General features: G+C 38.2%; 1 protein-coding gene across 4 annotated transcripts in view; it reads right to left on the reverse strand.

Annotated features, from left to right (window-relative positions):
• Positions 1 to 1731: 1731 nt before the first annotated feature.
• EPS8 (EGFR pathway substrate 8, signaling adaptor) overlaps positions 1732 to 25889 on the reverse strand; it is a 130747-nt gene continuing 106589 nt past the window's right edge. For 2 of the 4 annotated variants that reach the window (XM_072356590.1, XM_072356597.1), the window contains 7 exons: positions 24766 to 24899; positions 21061 to 21172; positions 20228 to 20371; positions 12476 to 12713; positions 8601 to 8781; positions 8092 to 8221; positions 1732 to 3115 (listed from right to left, as the gene is read on the reverse strand). In XM_072356590.1, the coding sequence (XP_072212691.1) occupies positions 3002 to 3115; positions 8092 to 8221; positions 8601 to 8781; positions 12476 to 12713; positions 20228 to 20371; positions 21061 to 21172; positions 24766 to 24899 (1053 nt within the window). In that variant the 3' untranslated portion in view covers positions 1732 to 3001. The remainder of the gene's footprint in view (positions 3116 to 8091; positions 8222 to 8600; positions 8782 to 12475; positions 12714 to 20227; positions 20372 to 21060; positions 21173 to 24765; positions 24900 to 25889) is intronic. The other 2 variants (XM_072356604.1, XM_072356582.1) reach the window with 2 other exon arrangements.

Genomic DNA, 25889 nt, shown 5'->3' on the forward strand with positions numbered 1-25889 from the left:
ACATGTGTTGGGATGAAAGTACCACCTCTCCTGGCCTTCTTCAACAACACCTCTACAGCAATAGGAGCGTCTAAGAGACAGTGTGGCTCAAAAGAAGAAGCATGCAGAGCCTTTAGCATGAATAGACATTCTCTACAGCCAGCTTTACCCTGTCATGGAAGCAAGCTAACTAAAGAAGTGGGCAGAAGTGACTGATGTTACGCGGTGTGTGCAAAGAAAGCATAAAACTGCTGAGTGATCATGGGATGCCAAAGCTCCTCCACCCCATTTTCATACACTTTCCACACAGTGTATCTTTCTAAAATACTACTCTTAAAAACAAAAATCACAACATACTGCTCAAAGCCTAGAGAAGACATCTGGAATGAAATGCTGCATTTGACCATTTCATTTTTCTTCAAGACCTTGGGAATTTTGAAGAAAATTAGTTATTACTTTCATCTACTTAACCCTAAATCAAACCTTTTGATTCCTCATAACTGCCACCAGGCTGTAAACTCGAAAACTGCACAGTGGAGGTGTGAAGCTCCCTGGAGTGCCTTAAGCAATCAAGAAAATTCCAGGAAAAAGGGAAATATCTGCCTTAACATCACTTAAATTTCACAGATTGTTACATAGAAGTCATACAGACTAATTCAGCAACACTGAAGTGTAAAATACAGCTTCAAGCTTTACTGGCTTGGTAAATCATTAGCATTTAATTTAAAAAATAACAATAATTAATTTGAAAAAAAAAAAATGCAGAAAAACCAAAATCAAGGGAAACAAAACATATAGATTATTCTGCTTACATGGAAGGGTTTTCCTGTATTCCTCCCAGGTAGCTCCAAAGATCTCTGAGAATACTGATGATATTCAGATTAAAAATAACTATCCACTACAAAACCAGCTCAGAAGTCACCTCTTTTCTTTCAGAGAAGGTATATGGGGCTTCTTCTAAGCTAAAGCAAAGCTGTTTGTTCAATGTGTGAACAAAGTTGCAGTGAATATGAAAACTGGCTTCGTATTTTGGTATCTAACAGGAAAAGAGAGCTGCAAAAAGCCATCACTATGGCTTTTATGGTATCACATGTACTTTCCATGTGAAAAGAGAGTGACTTTAATTTTTATGTCCAGATTTCAAAAATCTTTTTAAGTTTCCTACTCCTGTAATTACAAGCAGTGATCTATGTAAGAACAGCTTGTAGCTTTCCTTTTTGTTCTTAGTCATTCATCATCCTGTGAAGGGGACTGCCGAACAGCAAACATATCAGGCTGGGTAGGTACAGATACATACAAGAGAGGGCACAGGAAAGCAAACTTAAAATGTGGCTTAGAGAGTAGTTCAAATCTTGGGAGGACCATAACTGATTTTTAATGACAGGTTGGACAGTCAACTTTCTCCCACACAGTTGTGTGCATAGGTTGAATGGATGCAGTCATCATGCATGTGCTGTGGTTCAAATGTCTCCAGTAGGGAGCATGCTTTAGGAGAATTGTCATTTCTTTCAAAAGGTAAGACAAAAATCCCCTTCTTGGCAATTGCCGCAGCATTTGGGGCCTTAAGTTTGGGACACTTCACTTTCAGAACCATTTCTGAGTAAGACCACATTTTAATGACAGGTGTCCTGTGCACTTTTAACCAGAGTAAATATACACATTGACACATAACAAACACACAGAAATAGTATTTGTAAGGACATTTACAATAAATGGCACTAAACACCTTTATTAAGATTTTAATTTCTTTTATGAAAAAAAAAAATGAATAGGATTCTTTATTCTTTTTTTTTTTTTTTTTTTTTTTCTTGTACACAGAGGAAAAGCAAACTAATGGCAAAAAACAAGAACACTTTCTTATTTCAATACCATCTTTGTAGCCACAAAGATACAACTATTTAACAGACAAGAAATACTGTTTATTGCAGACTTTAAGCTGATTCATGTGGAAAAGGCACTATGAAACTTAATCAAACTAGATGATTAAATTTGTCTAAATTAAGTGATATTATATATTATATATAATACATATATTATATATAAAATCACAAGACCATCTGCAGAAACAGAACATTTTTGTGACAAAAAATCATTGCATCTTCAAAAATAATATTTGCAGGAAGGGTTGCTCCCTTTTCTCTCCCTTTTGCCTCCAGGAATCCAATTTTCCAAAAGATTACATTCATAAAGGAACAACAGGTTTTTACATATGGAAAAACTGACATCTGAGATCAACACGCAAAGTCTGAATTATACACTGTTCTTCTGACAGGTTAAGTTACAAACAAAAAATGCAAGTGTATTAAAAAAAAAATTAACAGGAATTGTTTCATGGCTACCTACAGCAGATCTGATCGCCTCTTTCAGCTGAGTTGTGTTACTATTTTCTATTAATTCCTTCTTGTGCAATATTATTGTTCATCACGAGTGAAGTACTGATAAAATCAAAGTACAGAGTATTATTTTGGTATAAACAGCGTCATTAGTAATAAAATACCTTGGGAGCAATGCAAGAAAGATTCAGTCTATGCTGGGCAGCTGTTCATACCCTAAACATTACCTCTTTGATTGCTGGCATCAACTAAACATCCTGCAGCTGAATGCACTGTAAGAAAGACATAGTTGCAAACTACAGCTGGCGACGGAATTCAGAACTGTATTATTATTGACTGGTTCAAATGCTTTTTATTGCTGGCTCAACTTTCCTAGGATGGATCAAAAATAAAACTACATTCCAGTTTATCTGTCATTGAAAGGTTAACTCCATAAAGCCAAAGCTTGTCTTTGGATATAAGTGACTCTAGTGTCAATAGTTTTACCTGGCAGTAACTTATATTGAATTTCTCATTTTCATTTTCAATGATGAGAAGCCAGCAAGTACTTCTGCAGATACTACTGTAAGTTTTCTTTATGATAATCAGTTATGTATTTTTACACAATAATTAGACATTCCCCTTCACTAAAGCAAAGCTGGACTGCATAATGCTATGGTCAGTGGAACTAAAGAAAAGAGGAAAGACTTTTAGTGGCTGCTTCCTTCATCAAAAGACTCCACACCTGAATCTGATGCAGCTGCACTGATTTTTTCTTGCCGTCTTCTCATAATTTCTTGCAGTTCTGAACTGCCACTGTTAGCCTATAAAGAAAGAAAAAATAAGAGCTGTTAATCTGTGATTTTGACAAAGGATGAAGTAAGTTCTACTGACAGCCTTTTATTACGGTAGATGTTTGAACAAGTTAACCATACCCTTCAGGTCTGAAACTAAAATTGCACTAAAAATCTGGTTACATGACATTTGGAAAACAGCAGCATTTATATTATTCCTAAATGTAGAGCAGAAAAAAGCCTACAAACAGTTAATCCAGCTTGATTTTTAATACTGCTGGGTACCATTACTTCTCATGCAAGTAAGTTCCTATTAGCACTGGATATTCATGGTATGAAATACAGACTCAATACAGAATTAAAGTCCACTAAGTTTTCTAGGACTACACCTGAGTACTTAAAATTCATGGAAATCACATTTAGAAATTAAAGCATAAAAATCCTTGGGCTTTTAGATCTGTGTCACCACAAAATTCACACATGCCCATGGCTTTGCACAATCAAGGCCTAAGTAAGGATTTGGATTACTAACCTTAGTATCCTACATCGTACTGTGTGCCATCAAGTATTTGCTGATCAAAGTTGCAGTACTAAAACTCAGAGCACATTAACAAGAATTGAATCCTATTAATGTATCAATCTTGCCTAACAACAGCATACTGAGGACAAAGCTGAATTTCACATTTAGGGTGAAAGTACAGTCTTGAAGAGGTAGGTCAAATAGATTTATTTGAAAACATAAATTATTAACAAGGCCAGGATGTACATACTGTAGAGCATAACTTTACAAAGCACGCATGACTTTGAATAAGGCTAGGAGAGTATGAAACAAGATCTATATCACTGCTGTGTTACTTGCCTGTGGCATGACCTTCCAATCTTAAACACTAACTTCCCAGTTATCCCCTCACTAAGGAAGCAGAATCTGTTTTTGAAACTCGTGAAATAAGTTTCTGGGCTGTTACATGGAAAACATCCTTCAATTGATTCTTCAACATTCTCAAAATCCTACAACTCTTAGAATTTATCTCATGACATGAAACTTCATTTGGATTTAACCCATTAAGTCTATTACACTGCATTATCTGTTGCCATGACCTGGCAGGCAGGTTGGGCACCTAAAGAGAGAGAGGGGCTTATCCTAGCTAAAGTACCATTGCTCTCTGCCCTGCTCCCTGAGTGGGTGCACAAAGCAGGGGGCACATAACTAACTCCCTGAAGGTGACAGACCACCTGGATTTGTCTTCATTCATCTTGTCCTCACCCACTTGGTTCCAGATAGAGAGCAGGCACAGTAAATGCCCATTACTGAAGTAATACACAACAAACCTGACAACTTGCTTCACCAGAGGTCACATAATTTTTTTGTTCTGCAAGGGACTGAGCTGCCAAGGCTGCAACAGTTTATCTTCCTGATAACATCAGTAAAAACCTGACTGACAGGCTTGAAAAGCAACTGCAATACAACACGTGGCCAAGCACAGCAGGCACATCCTGCTGACACAGGGAACAGCATAGCTCAGCAGACTAGGGCTGTTTTGGGGAACACAATTCTTTGAACAGACTGTTAGACCTCAGCTTTGCTGGTTTACTCAGCTTAGTCTCTAATCAAATCATGAGGCATCAGCAAGCCAGTAAACTTTACATGTTTAGACTCAGATTGCTGATATCAGAATCAACGAATGCAATGATACAATCATGAAATGACTTGATTTGGCAGGCATCTCATAGGTCATGTCACTCCAACCCCCTGACATGAGCACGGTTGTCAACCACTAAATCAGGCACTACACCAGGCTACCCAGGGCCCAATCCAACCTGGCCCTGAACACCTTCATGGAGGGGGCATCCACAGCTTCTCTTGGCAGCCTGTTTCAGCACCTCACCACTCTCTCATTGAAAAGCCCCACTGGTCCATCACATTTCTATGTCTATGTTGGTTCTTACAACCAGGTGCCCCAGAAAACAAGCAATTTGTTGCATGGACTAGATAAAAACTATTTTTGTGTGTTCCCATGCTTTCCGTAGACGGAGTAGGAAGACAACAGGAATGTGGACCTGAAGTTTTCCCCCCATAGAGATTACAAAGGTAGTGTTCATGATATTTAATCTCTATGCTTATCTTCTGATTAATGTTCTTCATCCCCAGTGCTCCACAAAATTTGAGGAAGTACACACACAACATGTCATGGTCACAGAGACTATTAACATTTTCAATTTGCAGTGAAAAAGTAAATCCATACAGCTGACTGGCCAATTAGGTAAAATGCTCTGTACTTCGCATACAAGCTTCAGCATTATGGAGCAGTCATGAACAAAAGCTCCCCAGAAGGCAATCCCTATCAGTACAAGGCGTATGGGGCATCTCATTCTGCCCCCTCCTGAGATGCTGCTGCTTGCAACCACCATCTCCTTGGATAGAAATGGTGTTTGGCCCTGGCTATGTCCAGCTGTTTTGCTGTCTGACACACTGATCTCATGCAGAGTTTTCTTTCTGGTTTTGCTTGGACAGACTTAGAAAGCTGCAAAATCCCAAACATCTCCACTACATTCATGGTCTGCTCCTCTGTCATGTTTATATTGGGGCCGCAAAACTCTGAGAGGAGTCTTGCTGCCTTTGATATTTTAAACTGGTTTGGATTCAGAGTTAAATAGAGTTGTCATAAGCTAACATGACTAAATTCCAATAACAATTGGAATTGGAACTCCAATTTCAAAATACTTTCTTCCTGTGCCTAAGGCTGAATAACTTAAAAAAAATAAAAAATACAAATGCAGCTGCATACAGGTGAGGATCTGGTTTTCAGTATCCAGGAATGCAGGCCTAAATCTGAGAGACAGGGCTTTCACTGGCCTACAGATACTGTATGAATCAAGAAACCCTCATGGAAGTTCCTGGCTACAAATAACAAGCCAAGATGAGGCAGGGAGTTCTGTAATGGCAGACAGCATATGGGTTTGTTTTCTCTTGCCCATTATTGTTATTTACGCATAGCACACAGGACATTTACAGAAATATGACACCAAAGTACTATGGAAAGAATGCCTGAGTTACAGAACTTCAGGAGAAGTTGTCACTGATTAATTGTGTAGGACAATTACTATGGTCAAGTCCATAACCATACTTAACAAAAAGCATTCCGTTTTGCTTGACTGACACTGGTACAATAAATACGTGTGCAATTAAATGGTTCTGTAATTGGAAATGCTTCTAGTTTAAGCAATAAAACATAACCTTGCTTGGAATATATGAGCCCATGTTTCCTGAGTCACTGGTAGACTTTTTAGGACTTATCCATCATGCACATTTCTATAGATTATCTTCAGCAGAGATAGACAGCCTTTCTAAGACTTTCAATAAGAAATTCAGACATTACAAATGATGTGATACATGAAATAGAAAATATGGACAGAAAGGAAGATGTGTCTTTGTGTTCTAGACAACACAGCAAACAGGCTAAAGTAATCAAGAATTTCTTCAGTTCTGAAAATCATCAGTTAAAACTCTAATTAAAGTAGAAATAAATATTTGCATTACTTTTTCACTAACAAAATCCAACAACTTTGCTAAACTCTCAGGACCCACTTATTAAAACTGGGCAAGTTTTTACTGCTCAGTTTCCTGCAGAGTAAAACCTAACTGAGGTAAGCAAAAAAACATCACAGGAGGGAAAGACCAGACCTCTACAATCTCATCCATCTATGGTTTTCAGCCTAACTTCAGCTACAATAGCAAGGAGTGCTTTTCAAGATTGAAGGCAGAAGCCCACATACATGCTTAACACAATCATGAAGTTAGCTTTACACTCCACAGGATGCCACCAAGTCCTCTGGCAGGCCAGACAGCACTTTACAGGATATGTTCTTCCAGGTACAGTGTCAAACTCTCATTTTTTAGATCTCCCCATCAAGTCTACATCTCTGAGATAAACAGTTTACATTGCTCCTCACATTCTCAAGCATGTTGGTCAGAAACTGTCTATTTAAGAAAAAAAGCAAAAACCTAACCCTAATTAAATTTCTAAACAATAACATTTATTAATAATGAAATAATGACATGGAAGTAAATCTGGTTTTAGACTATTTTAATAAACATTTTCTTTTTTGTACTTCCATACATGGGGACTTTCTTCATGAACCTTAAGACTGTAGACATTCCAGAGAAGTTGAAGCATATACGTACTCACTAGGAAATGATGAATTGCATTGGATTTAGCAACATATTCATAACAGAAAATTAAGACTTGAAGCAATTTTGATAGTGTTAATAGTGTTAATAGCTCTCTGGTCCACACTGATCAGGTAAGGTATAAAATATGCATCATCTTAAACTCCCCTTTTAAAATAGATCTGGGAGTTAAAGGTTCAAATTCTTTAAGAAGGCAGTTCCAGCCTTGTGATGAGAGAAATATGTATATACATATGTGTATTAATTTTCCCTTAAGCAGGATTTGAAGACTGAAGCTTCTCTGTGGGCTAATCTTACCTCTAGATATTATCTAGTCTATTTCTCTACTTCCTGCAGCAAGTTAAAAAAAAACAAACTGGTTTTAAACTCGTAAACATTCTTCCCAGGTCAACTCTTTAACCTAGCTTTTAATTTGTTAAGGAATAATACCATTGCAATGAGCATAGAAGTACTGTACATATTTCCATGTCTCGGTAATTCTGAAGCATGCTTTTGAGCATGTTTTGCTACACTTAGGATCCACCAATGAAGATGCACTTAAGCTTAAGTACCACCATGTACTTTTTCTAATGCTTTGTGGACCCCTTTAGAAGTGTGGAGACATCCCACCCAGTGTTTTAAGGAATGCTGCTCAATGCACTAATACCAAATAACCCAGGTACAAATTATGCATACTGACATGATGAGAACTGAGGAAAAAACTATATATCTTGCAGAAAGAGCTAATTACTTCTATACATTCAAAAATGATTACTTGAATCATACACCTTAGGTATCAGTGAACCATCATTAGAGTAGTAAGAAGGGTTATACATACCTCCAAAGCAGACTTCTGTACCGTAATTTGGCTGTAGACTCTAGACCCTTCTGGGCAAACAGTCCTCAGTTCCTCTTTATTGAGGGAGAAAAGTTGAGCACCAGTGAGCACACCAAGGCTGTTCACAGTCCTGGGATCACAAGGAACAAGCAAGAAATAAGAATCCACTGGCCAAAGAGGAAATAGTCTTCACTGATCATCACCTCAGGTAGAGCTACCAAATCAAAATAAAACTGCAGGTAACAGGACAACTGAAGTCAATTCATACATGTCATAGCCAGTACATTTCGGAGGAGGCTAATGTGCACACATTTTTTTCAGATATATGTCTCTCCATATATAACCACAAGGTAGAACTAGACATATTTGCTAAAACACTATTATTTTTTTTTCCAAGAGTGTTTTGCTTTTCTGAAAGCTGCTTGATTTTAAAAAGCAGGCAGACTATACCCAACTAACTGTAAGGAAAATACTTGTAATAATTTTCTCAGATTTGTTCTCAAACTTACACAGGGTTGAATCCTTTGGACTGCAGCCACGCTTTCACATCCTCAGGCGAGGAGTCGTACGTAATGTTCACTACTGGGACGTTTGGCCGTGGCACATGGAACTTCCTCTGGGCGTTGCTGCGGCCGATGGTGAGCCGGTGAACGAGTTCATCCTGCACCTCTTCCATCTGAGATTTCCTGCCTGGAGAGAAAGGTGCCCCACAGGGATTATTCTCCAGAGTGCTTTATCAAGGAAGGTCATTTCTTCTTCTCTAATTTAAATCTTTTTTTTTTTTTTTTTTTTTTAAATTATTTTTTTTCCTTTTCTTTAAAGATCTATTCATTAGCTCTGACTAAGTTATTATTCACCTTGTTCCCCAGGGAAGACTTCAATATTCCCACTCCAGCCTTTACCAACCAAAACATAATAAACACATACACATAAATTCCACTGAGACCCCAAAAAAAGAGAGAAACTTGGTGCTGCAGAAGTAGATAGAACAGTCTAGCACTCAAGATGGAAAATGGGCTAAGAGGCTTCAACTGTCATAGTCTGAATTTCTTCCAATATAAGTTTAATGACGCACAACTTTTAAGTTATCTAAGAATCATAGAATCATAGAATTACTCAGGTTGGAAAAGGCCTTGAAGATCATCAAGTCCAACCGCAGCCTAACCGGTAGCCTATCTCTTAAAAAACAACCATGAAACAATACCACAACAACAAACCTCTGCTAAATCATATCCCTGAGTACCACATCCAAACGGCTCTTAAACACATCCAGGGATGGCAATTCAACCACCTCCTTGGGGAGCCCATTCCAGTGCCTAACCACCCTTTCTGTAAAGAAGTTCTTTCTAATATCTAACCTAAACTTGCCCTGGCGCAACTTGAGGCCATTTCCCCTCGTCCTGTCACATGTCACTAGTGAGAAGAGACCTGCCCCACTCTCACTGTAAGAACCTTTCAGGTACTGGAAGACGGCAATAAGGTCTCCCCTCAGCCTCCTCTTCCTCAGACTAAACAGCCCCAGCTTCCTTAGCCTCTCCTCGTAGGGCTGATTCTCTAAACCCTTAACGAGCCTCGCTGCCCTTCTCTGGACCTGCTCCAGTACCTCCATGTCCTTCTTGTGCTGAGGTGCCCAAAACTGGACACAGTACTCGAGGTGAGGCCTCACCAATGCCGAGTACAGGGGCAGGATGACTTCCTTAGTCCTGCTCACCACACCATTCTTAATACAAGCCAGGATGCCATTGGCCCTCTTGGCCACCTGGGCACACTTCTGGCTCATATTCAGCTGACTGTCCATCAGTACACCAAGGTCCCTTTCCGTCAGGCAGCTTTCCAGCCACACCTCCCCAAGCCTGTAGGGTTGCCTGGGGTTGTTGTGACCAAAATGCAGAACCCGACACTAGAACCGACGATCTAGAAAAATCTCCATTTCCTTAACAAGTATTTTCAGTTGTCATTATTCCACATTCTCACTTTGATGCACAAAGAGTAAATAAATTAACTTTCTGATGCATTTGGATAGCAAAAGTTTTCCTTCGTTCCCGTTACACTTGATAGCAACAGGGGAAAATGATACAGCACTGTATGGAAAAACAATAAGACAGCAAAAATGTTTCAATTTCTCATTTCATTCTATATTTTCACAAGAATCCTCCAAGAACTTGTACCTCTTGCCAGTCACGTGAATAAAAACAAAATGTTTTTGTTTTTTTTTTTTTTCCAATTTCAATTTAGATTACAAAAGAAAAATCCATGTTTTAAACATTTTCTTCTTCCTTTTATAAAATAGCCCCAGGCCCCAAGCTGAAAGCAGACAAAGTATCTCCAGCAAAATATCTGAAGCATGCAGACCCTATGTGTTTCTTTTTTTTTTTTTAACTCCACAGTATGAATTGGAAGCCAAAATGAAATGCTTAGTGAAATACAAATAAAGACTTTGTACAATGTTATTGTAGTATGCACCAGTTACTCTCCCAAACAGGAAAAGCACAAGAAAATTGCTATTGTGTCTCTATTTACACGGATTTTGGAAGACTTAGGTTTTATCTAGACCAGGACTGTATCAAAAGATAAATATTTAGCTGTAAGATAGCAAATTAATACTATTGTTAGGTGCATTATCATGAACAAACAAAATACATTCAGTAGAGGTGGCTGCTACAGTGCACGTTCCCTGCAGCTGACTGGGAAGGGCTGTTATCGACTGTTGTAGGGGCAGGAATTTTCTGGAAAGGTAAGCACCTGAAGCCCAGTGGGCTTGAATTTAAACCCCTGGTGAGGTTACAGACATCAAGCAAGGCCTTGGTCTGAGTGGAACCTAAGGGGTCTCAGATGATGCCTTGCAACCATTTGGTCTACAGTAACCCTTCATAGCCCATGCCTAAAGCCAGTATGGCCTTCAAATTTATCATCTGTAGCAGACAGAGAAAGCCATTATGAATCCAAGGAAATGCACATCTGCTGCAGCATGTGAAGAGCATCTTAAATGGAAATAAAAAGATTTTTTGGGGGGGAAAAAATAATAAATATTAATTTATTAAATTAAAAATAATAATAATAAAAAAATATTCTGGGGAAAGTTCACTGTCAACTTCCACATCTCTTGTAAAAAACTCCTCCGGTTTGTGTTTTCATTTAAGAGACAAACCAAAGGCAGAGGCTGGCCCTACGGTTTGTTTGGGAAGCAGCAGTGGGGTGTGTTCCTCCCAAGAGACAGTTCTAATTACTAGCTAGACTGTTGTGTGAGAAAACTGAAGAGAGTCTCAGAGTCCTCCTGAGTTCAGAGTCTAGGGGAGAGCTGGTCTACCACCAGGCAACACGACAGCAGGCTGAGTGTATGCTTCCCATCTGCAGGGAGTGTGGGGAAAGGAGCCCTCTACAGAAAGGACTACACTTGGTTTCAGTTTTCATCTCAGCTGGAAATTAGATCTTCTGACAAAGAAGGGGATTGGAAAAACTGTCAACTCCTGAACAGCAAAAACCTTATTATTTTAAGGACTGCTGGTTTAGAAGCTGTAGCAAGTGCTTGCTGTCATGGTTTTGCAACAAGTTCCAGTTATTTTTGAGCTAGGCAATTTCATTACTTCAAGTATATTTAGGACAGAAATTACTGATCAGGGAAATTCTGTTAACCTGACCGCTATTCATTTGGTACAGAGTGGGAGCCTCAGCAGCAGTTTGGGTTTATAATTACAAGGAAACCTTAAGCAGAATATTTCATGACTACCACACACTGCTTGGCTGCAGGTTTTTCCACCAACAGAGCTACGGATTATGTCTTCTAATTCTCCTAAGACAAGGACACACAAATTTGCTTAGTGCCCTGCCAATTGCTCTTGCTTTGACCAAGGGTCCTGATTATAAAGACAAGTCTCCTACATTTCCACCAAACCACGTTTTCTATGCATCAGCCATTGTAAGCCTCCTTGCAAGCCTTGGATTTGTATTTCAGAAAGGTGTAAATGCCCTAGAAATATGGATGATAGTGGAGAGAAGTGTAAAAAGAGCCCAACTGATTTCAAAAGTGATTTAATTAGAATGCAGTAGTGAACTCAGGCAGGCAGTGTACATTACCCAGAATAATAGCATGAACATCTGCAGTGTTGAAAATCGAGTGAAGATCCCAGATAGTCATAATTGAAGAGAACGTGAGAATATACTATTCCAGGACAGGCACAGATGCAATGCTGTTTTTGCTCCTACTTACTTTCATGATTGTATAGAGAACTGTTTACACAGAGAACATGTGTATTTCAAATATGGGGTTAAATCTAAGCAGTTCTTAAACATTTATCTGAAATATACGGCTTTAAGGAATTTTAAGATTAAGCAAAACATATAAGGATGGGAAAAAAGTATTCTTTTGCTTCTTAGACAAACTTACGGTCCACAGGAACTTGTTTGTGCTTCTGGCTGTCTCGTGCAACACTACCACCACTGTCGCTAGAGGTGCTGCTTTGGCGGCTGACAGTTGCTGGCGCCTTGGGCACAGGAACTGGGATGGGTGCTGGAGTGCTCGGAGGGAGTGGGACAGCTGCAGGAACCGGAGCAGGCATTGGAGGTGGTGAAGGAGTAGCAGGAACCGGATCAGGTTGTTTAGCAACATAGTCTGTCCTTTGTTTCTGAAAAGGTGTAGAGAGACTCAGTTTGACAACAAAACTTGGACAAATTGGCTTCTGGAGAAAATATTGGGGTGCTCTGTACCATCTGATTTCATTTATTGCACAAAAAGTCATCCTTGCCAGACAGTTATAAAATTTGACAAAATGTGATCTGGTATGGTGTTTTCCTTATCTTTTAGACATAACATTCAGAACAATCACATCATCTGAGATGTGCTTCTTTCTTCCAAGCAGATGATTTCTATAAATAAAATTGTTTTAAAATTCTTAACTTTACTATCTGGCACTTTTGAACAGCTTCCAAAATTTTTGAGATGCTGGAGTTTATCGGTATAAAAACATACGTTTTAGAAATGTTCTGTTAGAAAGAGTGAAAAATGAATGCATCCAGTCACTACTAAGCCTGACTAATGGTTTAACTTAGGAACATCACTGAATCTGAGGTATCTCATTGTTCCCTGAACTTCAGACAATGTTTAAGAGAATCCTACTCCTCCTACCCATTGAGTTGTGCCTTTACAACTATCTGTATGAGCACTACATGCAACAATGCGATTAAACACAAACACCACAGCTCACTGAATAAGGCTGCTGGCTTTTTTTCCCCCCTTCTTTATGAAGTGTTCCAACAGCATGCAAATTATCTTGCTGTTAATAGCTAGCTGGCAGGTGCCTCAAAATTAATTCTGCGGAATAATTCCTCTCCTTCTTTGCCTTTAAAATGGTGCCAATTGCAGGAAAAAGTGTGCATTTTCCCAAAGAAATCCCAGTGACAGACAAGCCCAGAAGGTCATAAGCAACCTATGCCAGCCTTTTCTTTCCAACAGTTCAAATTCCACATCTCACTGTTTTAACACTGATCCCTCTCTACGGTTTTGGACTGATAAAGCTTGAAGTTTTAATATCAAAGTTTGTTTGCTCAGTACTGATGCCTCATTTTGAAGTTATGAGAAGTCCACTTTCTTTGGTATGAAAATAGAGGAGTACATTCTTCAGGCTCATTGCTCCTTCCTAAAACGCCATTCACTAAGTCCTTGGAGGCAGAGGGTTTATGGCAGATCAAGCAGGGAAATACTTGTAGGAGCCATATGTTAGAAACTGAACAGCACATCACTACCCTGAAAACAATCTGATCTTCATTAAATGTCAGGCACTGCCCTCATACTGGAATCCCCAGCATGGTATACATCTAACCTGTGGGAGTGGCACTTTATAGCGAACATGAGCTATGATTGTTATAGCTAAGCAACACAGAGCTACACCAGCTCAACATTTATCCAATCAGGTTCCATTAAGCCTAGGGAAAAGAAGTGTATTTTGCCTGCTTTAGAACATTTTTCACCTCCATTGCAGTAGCCAGCAACTGAAGCAAACATATTGTCCTACAATACATTCGCCATTAAACCTTTCTTGTTTCAGTTTTTAGCATTTAAGTGATTTAAAGGCATTCATATGGGTCATTTTGTATCCGTTTTCTGCACTATGCTGTGGAGAAATTAAAATCAGAGTAAGAATCACATGACTGACTTTTCTGTATTCCGGTACTTTGATGTGAAGACAACAGAATATTTTCTAAAATGTCAAATGCCAACAAAAGTGAAATATGGAATATAAAATTGAACAAGCAGTATAACGTGTACTTCAGTCTTTTGGTGGAAGCAGTGCCTTAATAGGTATTTAGTAAGCATTCCATAGTTTATTAGATGTAGATTAGACATAGATATAGCCCAAGTTATCTGAATGAATTTAAGAATTTCACTGATACCAAAATATTTTAATACAATATACAGAAAAGTCTGTAGTTCATTCACAAATGCAAATGTGTAGGCAGTTATCCCCATAGCGTACCATCACATGTGTCCCTGACCTTCCTAAACAACGTGCAAGGAAAAAGCATCACTCTTTTAATAGTAGAGAGGATTCATTACAAACCAAGGCATCAGCTGCACGCCACTGCAATCTCAATCCAAAAGCAGCGATAGCAAAACATTACACATAGCTCTCAACAGATGCTATTAATGTTGCTTCTGAAACATTGTACCGCAATCACAAGTCTCATCAAAATGACTTACTGCATGCTGGAGTGAAAACAGAAACCAAACTGGAAGCATCACTCAAATTATAAATCTAAATACGAAACTACAGGGAAATACACTTCAATTTTTCTTGAACAATGCACAACAAAAAATTACACACTTGAATCCATTTAACATTGTTATTTTTTTCAGTTTTTAAACACTCCTTTCTTTAATTCTGGATATTCTGAGGAGATCCACACATGCATCCCATCATTTCTGTTCAGTGACACAAACAAAACAAGCATGCTCTACAGAATTTGGTAACTACACACTCCAAAAGAATAATCTCTGAGGTTCGATATCAGAACAGTAATTCTATTACCTCTGAAAGCTCTCCCAGCAATTGCTGTGAGGAAAATGGAATAAATCATATCGAAGAGTATTGTTAGTAAGGTAAACAGTAGCTGCCTCACACATCGCTCCTGAAATTTCAAACATATTAGCAATTTAAAAGCAAAAGAACATCGATGCTAATAATGAGCTCTTCTTACTCACTGAGCAACTTGTATAATGAGGTTGGTTTTTTTGGACAACAAATGGAGAAGCAGTTACTTCGATACATGCATGTGACACTACATAAGCAATGAGCTCTTTTCAAAGCACTTATCCAAACACAGAAAATTGGAAGTAGATGCTTAAAAAAACAACAACCAACAAAAAAGATGAATGCATTCAACACATAACTGCAGAATATTAAGAATTAAATCAGAGTGGGTACAGTAACAAAAACTTATTCATTTGAGCTTAAAAATATTTACTGGTTTACAAAACAAGTTAAAGACTGTTGCTGACACACATGTACCCACTAATTCACTAACAGCCATCAGAAAAATCCCGTGTTTTTTTCTTCCTTTCTTGCATTTTGTTTTTCTTTTAGAAATACATTCAGTTCATGTCAATTGGAACAAATCCATTATATTATTTTGAACAACGATGATGCACACATTAACAATCTGGATATATCAGAGAAGATTGCTGGGACTAGATTATTATTATTATTTGATAGAAAATGTTTTTATTTATCAAGAGAAAAAAGCAGAAGTTCTAAAGCTCTTTTTCAACATACTACAGGCTGGATCTTGTAAAGAAATAATCAATATGATTTGATCTATTTTTTTAAATAAGTTTTTTATGTATCAGTATCAGCCCTGGTTTTCAATCTCTGTTAAAAAACAAAACAAAACAACAGGGAACAATGTGTTTTCAAACACATTTTGACATCAAAAACAGGAAACCTGCGTTCAAGCTATGGCAAGTACTTAGCATTAAAGAGTCACTGGATACAACCATAAGCAGTGTTTGTGTTGTGAAGTGCTCACCTTAAGTTAAGACAGCACTTTCTATTTACTCTCTTTATGAACATTTTCATGTTCACAGCTGTTGGCAGTGACACCAGGAGTGATGCAGAGTGCTCAGCTTTAGACTAGCCAACAGCATGGTGGTTTGGATGTTTTCTTGAGACCCACACTGTGGCCCTGTCATTCTGGGGCATGTGCCTTCTTTCCTTTGGCTGTATTTTAAGAGACAAAAAAGAACCAACTGCCTGCACCCAAAAGGACCAATGAAGAATCTAGGACTGGGAGAGCAAATTTCAAGTGAAGTCTTGAGTTTCCTTTGGAGGACTCAGCTATTATACACTCAACCATCTGTCTACTGAAATCCCACGATGAGAAACTTATGTTTCTCTGCCAAAATGTGTATTAGAAGGCAAAAAGGAGAAAATTTAACAACTTACTTAATCAGATTAGTATTAGACATGCCTAGCCTTCATTTCTTACAGAAATATATATGATGGGGAGGCACAGTGTGGATTTTCAATTCTCACCATGGATCACATACTTTTACAATTATTCAAGTACATTTCTGTGTAATAAGTGTCAGTCCATCATTTGGGAGTGGATCGATGCTGAATTGGACAGAAAGCTACCATCCTTTAAAAGTCATCAAAAAGCCCTGCTCTGATGGCAACTTTAAAGAGCATTCAATATGTACAAAGTAAAAAAGATACTGGCTCATGATCAAAAAACATGACATCTCTTTGGCCATGACAAAATGAACACCTGGCAACTAAATCTCTTCATTATTAAACAAACATGATCTGCAGGAAAGATACCAGTTGGCAAAAGATGAGTATGACACTATGACACTAAGTTGGAGCACAGATACTGTGCTTGAGAGAAAACAAATTCCCACAGAGAGATATTTTCAGTGAGCAGATAAACAAAGAGACTTGAAAGACACTTGAGGGGAGACTGCCAACAAACATGGAGGTCATTTGTCCCAAATGAGGTAGAGACGTATGGTGTTTACATATAAGATTCATGGCTCCTGGATAACTATCCATAGAAGCGTGACAGTATAAGATTTATTAAAATAAGACTATATATATATATAAATATATATAAATATAAATGTAAATAAAAGACTGCATTTGGCCTAACATTTACACTTTGCGCCTCAGGATTTTATATATGTCACTGAGAAAATAGCTGCCTCACCTCACAAGGGGTGTCATAAGATTAATTATCACACCCAGCAAGATACACATCTATCACACCCAGCAAGATACACATCTCTATCATAATTATGTTTCTCATATTTCTAAAAAGCATTGAAAATAAACAAAAGGCATAGTAAAAATGAAATATTATTAATTAGTTCCTAAGTTCACCAGAAAACCTTGTACATAAGGAAAAGTTTGAGTGCTTGGAAAACTTGATGCTAGTCTGTAGAGGATGGTAAACTATGACTGCTGCTTTATAAAAAGAGGCAGACTAAATGATCAACATCAAAAACAAAAAAACATCAAAATGTTCTACTAAATGTACAGAAACACTGAATGAGATGGTTTTACTATACATATATATATATATGTACGTATGTATATAATTATCTGGCATTTTATATGTGTGTATATACATTTTTTCTAATCAGAAGAAAGACAATGTATTAATACAGCCTGACAAAGATGATGAAATTACTGAGACATTGCTTGTAGCATTCCTGTAGGTGTCCCCTGCAGTTTCATGAAAGCACTGAACTGATCCTAGCTGGGACCTAGATCCTGGATGGGATCAAGATAAAAATTAGAATCTAATCTGCCATAAGGACTCATTGGTTCCTAGCAGTGGGAACTGAGTGAGAGTAAAACAAACTTTGAGTTGTAAGAATACTCATGATAATCAGGCACCCAGCTCACAGAGAAAAGGTATCAGTATGGAGAATAACAGAAAGAAAAAGTGTTCTCTTGCAATTTAATCCTTCATTCTTCATAATATTATTGCAATCTATTTTGGCCAGCAATGGTTTGAAGGCTGTGTCCCTTGTACACACCACTTATCCACCACAGTGGAGTAAGCGGCTCACCACAGGTGACACACCACTTGGAAAGGAGCTTTCTGAAAACTGAAGACACTCAGCCTGGCACTAAGAGCCTTTTCATGTCCAGGGTCTTGTGAAGGCACTGACAGCAAGAGCTTCTGTTCCCTGCTCTGCCCACAAGCTCTCCTGTTTGACCTTGGGCCAGGCAGTAATCCCTTCGGTGACTTATTTTTCCCTGAAATAGCAGCAATGTCTCATAGCACTATTATGAAAACAAACAGAATTATGCAAACAGATCCCAAATTAAGCATGTATCTATCAGGGAGAAAAAGACGAATGAGCACACGCAGTAGTCTGAAAAGTGTATCATAATCACTGTAAAGATGAGAACAACATTGCCGACACACTCCATAAAGACTCCCTTTATCCTGTGTAATTCATTATATTCTTAAATAGTTTCACAGAACTCCAAGCTCACATTTGAATATGCTAAAGCTACAACCAAAATAAACAATACGCTGTAGGGAACAACCTGCCAGAGGGAAAGAGTCAAAATTATCTTGAGTGTTGTTTTCCGTCCCTAATTTTCATGGCTTCATGGACAATGCTTTGCAAAAGTGATTATATTACTATTTCCCATGTCACGCAATTATATCAAATAGAAAACTTCAAAACCTGCAGAGCATTTCAACAGAAATAATAGTATGAGAAGCTCTACGCAGTTCTACACTTGTTCAGTCTTCTGAATATTATTTCCTGGCAAATTCCAAACACACAGAATTAACATGCACGTAAAGAAAATAAGTCAGCCCTTCAAATCTGGATTTGAAAAGCACTCCAGATACATGCTTCACTTCACACAGAGCTAAAAAGAAAAATCAGTTTTGAAAGAGCTCATACATCACTGGCAAACAGTTAAGGACAGGAAGAACTCAGAAGTGATCTGACTAAAGCCCACCAAGCTCAAGATACGCCAGCAATGATTGTGCCAGAAATAACATAGGATCCATTTCTGAAGAGAGTTTCCATATCTGCGGAAAGACTGGAAACACTGTAAAAGTTGCAGCTTTCAAGATAGCTCTGCACATATCATCTGGCACAGTGGCACCTTCAGCTGGGGCTTTTAGATGAGTCTGCAATGCAGACTGCTAACAGCTACACAGCATTTCTTGTTTTTCAATCATCAGCTGGTGTATGTAGACAGAAGGAATGAGTATTTCATGAAATAAAATTTAATTCAAGTTTTAACAGAAGTTTAGCATCTGCTTGGTCTGAAAGTCTCATTCAGAGTCAAGTCTGGAATTTCTGTTTAATCCAGATCTATCTGCACAGTTTTCAAAACCATTTGAAAATTGTGTCAATTGCACTGATATAAGATCTTTTGGAAGGTGGAGGTGTAAGCAAGCAGGATGTTGGTTTCATTTCTTTGCTTGGTTTTCTGAATATCTTATCCTCTAATTATTTTCAGCACATTTATGAAACAAGAAGAAAAACATTAATTCCATACCATAAAATGAAAGAATGAAAATCAAAATTAGGTCAGAAGACTAAAGTGCTGATGATGTGCAGGGATAATACTTGAAAATACCTGCTTTGTGAATTCAAAAATAAAAACACCTGCTTTTTATAACTCTGAAATCACAGTAAGTAAATACATTTAGGACAAAGATAGAAACACATGCAGAGAGAGAAAATAAAAAAGCCAGTGTTCACTCTCTTAGAAGCCACAAAGATGACCCTACCTTAAATAATTCAAACTCCTTCTTTGGCATCAACAGCTATCAATGCACAAAGGATATTTGAAATTAAAATAAACACATAAGCATCCATTAGGATGGAAATTACTACCTCTTCATAAATAAGCAGGGAAAAAACTTACAGGAGAAGATTTTTCTATATCTCTACTTTGCTATATTTCTATTTTGTTACATGTCTATTTTGCTTTATATATTTTTTTGTTATACTCTATGCAATATAGAAATGAACTTCAGCCTGTAAAAGAAATATAAACTTCTGACTTTATGGCAGCCTGTGCAGACATTTTAGCTTAGCTGTGAATCTCTTTCTCTTTACATACTTCAATAAAAAGCTTCTCTTCTACCAAGCAGACAGTACCTGGATGGTGCGGGTGTACACAGGTTCTGGCAATCCCAGACCACCTTCGTAATTCCTCAGAGGATCCAGAATGTTGTTTGGCACAAAGCCTGTGTTGCCGCTTTTATTCCGGACCTTCCACCACTGTTTCCTATCATCCAGAATCTGAAATAATTTGTTAAAATAATTACTTATATTTTCTGACGGTACTTAAATGGTGCATCATTTTCAAACAAAATCACTGCCAGGTTCTGTGGCTGCCAAAAGACTTTGAGCTGATGTCATCAGGAAACCACTGCAAGCTTTCTTGATTATCACTGTAACTAGTTCTATATGGTAGAAAGGATATGGAAGCAAAATAAACCTGCATAAAGTCAGACATATGCAGCACAACATAGCAGAATTAAAATCAAGAACTTGTGCAGAGAGGCTTGCGTCTCTACAACCAACATGCTGCTGGCAAAAGGAGAAACTACTAAAAGACCATGGAAAAGATGGTTCAAACATGGAGAGAGTGCGCTTTTGAGTAAGGTGAAATCTGGGGCATGACATAGCAGAAATCTGGGTTCTGGCTACCTGAGTGTAGCTTTACACAAAATACTTGTTTCTGTTTCTTCTTCCCTTCTACATTTATCTGTCTCCCAGGGTACCAATGCTTTCCAGGACAGTCTTTCACTCTGCCCCATGCATGGGCATGTAGTGTTTGTCAGAGCCAATTATTTACATACTACTGAATGATGCTTCAAAAGCTACACTAAAGAAGACAGAAGAAACACACAAATATATTTACAGTACTGGTCTCAGGAGAAACGAGTCATAACTATCATAAATTCATGTTTTCACAAAAATGTTACCTCTACAATCTCTTCTTTCAGGACTGAAAGCTCACTGTTGTTTCTTGCCATAAATTCATACTTGCATTTGGCATATTTCTTGGACTGTGTTTTATTGTGTGCCTCATAGTTTCTGCAATGCAAAGATCAGACATTAAGTGAGATGTTCAAACAAATTAAACCGCAACCAGCTGCAAAACATTTAAACAAAAATAAAGGAGATAGCTTGCTGCTGTCTCCAAATCATATTGACTAAATATTTATAGAGCAACAAAATGAGAGAGGAAAAAAAAAAAAAAGCATTTGAGTTATTGTAGAATCAATAACCTTTTTGGCCCACTTCTTACAGTATGCATGATACCAAATTAGATCTGCAAGTGACATTGTGTTTAGATAAATATGCACACTACATTATTCGGTTTTCCTATACAGAACAACAGAAGATTAAATGGTCATTTGCCATACTAATGAATGAATATACTTGGTATCTCATGCTTTGCACAATGTTGTACTGCTAGTATTTATTACAAATAAAGCTTCAAGTCACAACTGACATTGATACCAATGGAACTAAATCCTATTTAAAAAACACTTTCCTCTGTAGGCCATTTCTCTTAATTGTACATAAGGTATCATCACCACTAAGAACCTCAAAGTATTGCATCAATTATAAATGTAGAATTACTTCTAGGCAGTTAAGAACAGAATTCATTGTAGAATTAAGCATACCACAGTATACCTCAGCAGCTCTGTTTTCTTTGAGGAAAGATCTGTTCTGATAGCCTTTGGGTAACAAGTTACTAGTTTCTTAATGCGCCACCTCTTCAAAATGAGAAATACCCCAAGCCCCTCAAAACACATCCAAAAGAAACAGTAACATTATTCACCTGTTGCAAATCACACCCAAAAACTCAAATCCATATCAAGCAGTAAAGTTAAGTAAATAAAAATAAAATAAAAAAACAACAACACAACAGTTAAAACATTGCATAAACAAGGGCTTGCCATACAACATCACAGTACAGGGATACAAATGCTGATGGTTGCTGATGTTTGTGCTGTGTAACCACGGATCCCAGGTGTGTGTCTCAGCAATCCAGTAGTTACCTAGCTATTGCATGGCTGTGGAGAACTGTCTCACTTGACTTGAAGAACAGAACAAAGGAACAGTCATATTCAGATTGAAAACGTATTATTTGGAAAGAAAGACAAAACACTTAGAGACTTCGAGCACTTAAAGAAGAGAGTGAAAAACAAGGGATGAACCACAGCCTGCAGAATACCTGTTATGAAGTCTGGAGACTTGTGAGTAATCTCAATTTTTTCAGCCACCCACTCAAAATTTATGTAATTTTGAAGTGCTATGACTAACACACCTAGAAGTAGTTGCTTTTTAGACCACCTTTCCAAACTCAGTTTTACTAACTCTGTCATCCTAACTTGTCCACAGCTATTAATCTTGATCCCTTCATACAGTGTAACTCAGGAAGAATTAAAAATAAAAAAGTCAAGAGCAGCATCCCCAGCACATCGGCTGGATAGTGGTTGTACACTTACAAAGAGACCACAACTTTTCAAACCTAGCTTAATGAGCCAAGCAGTTTACATGGGGCACAGATATCCCCCTCAAGGCTGCATGAGAGCCTGGTGGATTGCATGGAGCAATCCCATGTTATTCCCCAAATAGCAGCACAAAGAACAAACTGAATGGAATCTGAATTTGAAACATGATATAACTTACTGAAAAAAAATGATTCAATACTCCTTTAGCATCAAAGAGAACCCCTTGTATAGCTAGTAACACGCTCAAGGTTTAATATCCTGACATTTAGTTTAAGTCATCCAAAGAAAGCATGGCTTACTGGAGGTCCTGGTGCCTTGAAATAAGATTAACTGACAATCCCTGTGGTTACAATTCCTTGGGCAATGCGTAACCTACCTGTCCCTCTGCAGACACTGAGTGGCTCGGTCACTGTCTTCAGACTGCTCACAAGGAAAGCCAGCTTTCAACAAGCACCAGAAAATGATGGCTGAAATATTCAGCTTCTATTTCTCACTCCTTCCCCAAAACCCCCTCCTGCACCTGTTTATTCACAGGTTCTTTAAAGTTATCTTCAAATGGAATTTATTTAGGGTACTGCACATTAATAGCCTTCATCCAGTAACAAACTTCTACAGAGCACGTCATGTGTCTCAAGAGCCAATTAATAAAAGGAAGTTCATGTTGGGCTGGACAAGGACATAGTGGCTCAGTGTACATGTCTGCATCAGTGCTAGCCATCTAGACTCCCTCCTATTGTCAGTGGTGAGAAGCAGGCACCTCCACAACATGTCTCATTTCAGATCTTTCAAAAAGACTGACTTTACCTGACATTAACTGCTTCAACTTACACTTAATGCTCTTTTCTCTTTACTTTCTACTAAGGAAACTTGGATGACTCATTCAGCTGTGGCCAGATACACTGATACTATCAAGGGGGCAATGCAACAGTCCCATTCTCTAAACCTGAAAAAGAGATAGCAGCTTTTGCATAGAATAGTCTTACTCTGAAAGGACAAAACAGGTCTTATCACATTACAGATAAAAGAGAAAGGAATTTTGAGTGCAGATCATTTCGATTTCTAGCTGAGTGGTTCTCAGACAAGAACTCCGGAAGTAACCAAGTTTGAGAAAATGATCAGAGATGACTACTATGGCTGTTGTTGTAATAAAGAGTTCAGGATGCTCAGGAAAGCAATGCTCAGGAAAACAATGGAATCTTCACCCTGCACACCACATAGGAATTTGTTTGCATGCATATTTACAACAGGATCTTCTAGCAAAGAGCTCAAAATTAGAGATTATGCAAAGGTTTGTGTCAAAAAAGTCACATCGATGTTGTTTTTACCAGCAATATGACACCCAAAACATAGCTTAAGCACTTTCCATGGGAAATAAGTTAAACTATTGTTCATGTAAGGATATATAACATAGTTTGGCGTGGGGGATCATTCCCATCACCACTTTACTTTCATAGCTTGTACTGGCAGAAATATTCCACACAGACAGGGCTGAGTCTCCAAGGATCAGTGAATTTCATCATTAAGCAAATCAGACTTAGGCTAAAAGGGGATGAAAAGTGTGTGCAGAAAGATCCTGGTTGCTATGCAAACATTCTAAAGCTTTGATTGTAGCAAGAATGGAAGAAAAAATCAGTCACTAGACATGGGCACTTTTACACTGGCCGAGAACAGCCAAAACAGGTTGCTAAAAGGGTAGCAAGTGAGTAGCTCAACAAATCAAACAATCATTCAAAACACAGACAGATAAATCTGAGAGCAGACTTGTCATTCTTTGTAGTTGAAAATGAATAAATCAATTAAAAAAGCAAAGAATAGTTTTTAAAAAGCGAAACCAAAGCAGAAATAAAATTTAAACCCGAACAGGAGGATTTTGTGTCCTTAATTAAGTTAGAATTCCACTATATCATTTTTGACAAAAGCATGATTTTCACAGCATAAACACAGTAGTTTCATAGAAATGATACTGAAAGAGCCACATTGGGTGTGCCTTGGAGAAGCACAGGCAGACATGTGCTGCAATCAGAGCCGCTGGCTGCCTTACAGATATACGGGTCTGCTCCCGGCACAACCTGAGACCAACAGACACCACCACCCCAATAGCCATAAGTCAGTAAGTCGGGACAGTTATCCACAGCACCACGTACGCCGTTGACTCAGTGTTACCTATCTACATGGCGGCTAACAGTTTGCTTAAAGGCAGCAACAGCTGCCCCTTGGTCCAGGAGAGGCCCTCTTTTGTACACTGTGTTACTGAATGCGTACCCATCGGACGGAGGGTAGTCAGGAACACTGGGAGGCTGCAAGACAAAACAAAGACAAAGCAACAAAGGGAATTAGTGTCATGCACTGCAACATGCTGCTTCCCCTGACCAATGGCACAGCACTCCCTACCAGCACTTGCATGGCCGTGCTCTCATGTGCTCATAGTTCTGCTATGAAAAGTTAATAGCTTCTGCATTTCAAATACGTACACAGAGAGATCAAAAGGACAAGAATAAAAGAATTTCTATCATAAGTCATCCCCTGCATTAAAATTGCAGAGTATATTCTTTAGAGAAAACAGTCCTCCGGTGCAAGGTCCATGTCCTCTCTTACACATTGCTACAACAACACAGGTCATAAGCAGTGCCTGAGTGGCTTTAAAATAAACTGCACTAAAAAAGCTGCTCTGAGCTCTTGTTCTAAATAAACACTAAGCCAGAAAACTTTAGGTAGCTAAACATACGTCTATATGAGAAATAAAAGCTTCCAAGTAAAATCATCATCCCGCTGCAGGCTCATAATATCAACTGGCTCATTTATATTAGTTACCTTCTTACAGAAAGTGGTTGAAGTCAAAGAAGAAATGCAAAAAGGAAGGTAATACTCTGTAATTAAGGATTTTAATTTAAAAAAAATATATATATATTACAAGGAGACACATAAGAATATTCAAACACTTACAAAATTCCTTTTAAGCAGCAGTCCTTAAAAAAAATCCAACTTTAAATCCAACAATGATACTTTGCTTCTACTAAGAATTATTTTAATGTCCATTTCCCAAAAGATAAAATGAGTGGTTCAGCTGTGCCAGGGCCTCACTTCCCTCTGAGTAAAGAATTTGTTCCTAACGTCGACCCTAAATCTCCCGTTTTAGTCTAAACTTGTTCTACCAGTATTAGACTGTGTAAAAAATAGGTTTATCTCCTGTTATAAGTTCCCTTTAAGAACTAGAAGGCCAGAATGAGGACTCCCTTCAGCCTCCTCTTCTCCAGGCTGAACAAGCATAGCTCCCTCAACCTAACTTC

This window comes from Excalfactoria chinensis, chromosome 1 (genome assembly GCF_039878825.1).
Source record: "Excalfactoria chinensis isolate bCotChi1 chromosome 1, bCotChi1.hap2, whole genome shotgun sequence".
Classification (NCBI taxonomy): Eukaryota; Metazoa; Chordata; class Aves; order Galliformes; family Phasianidae; genus Excalfactoria; species Excalfactoria chinensis.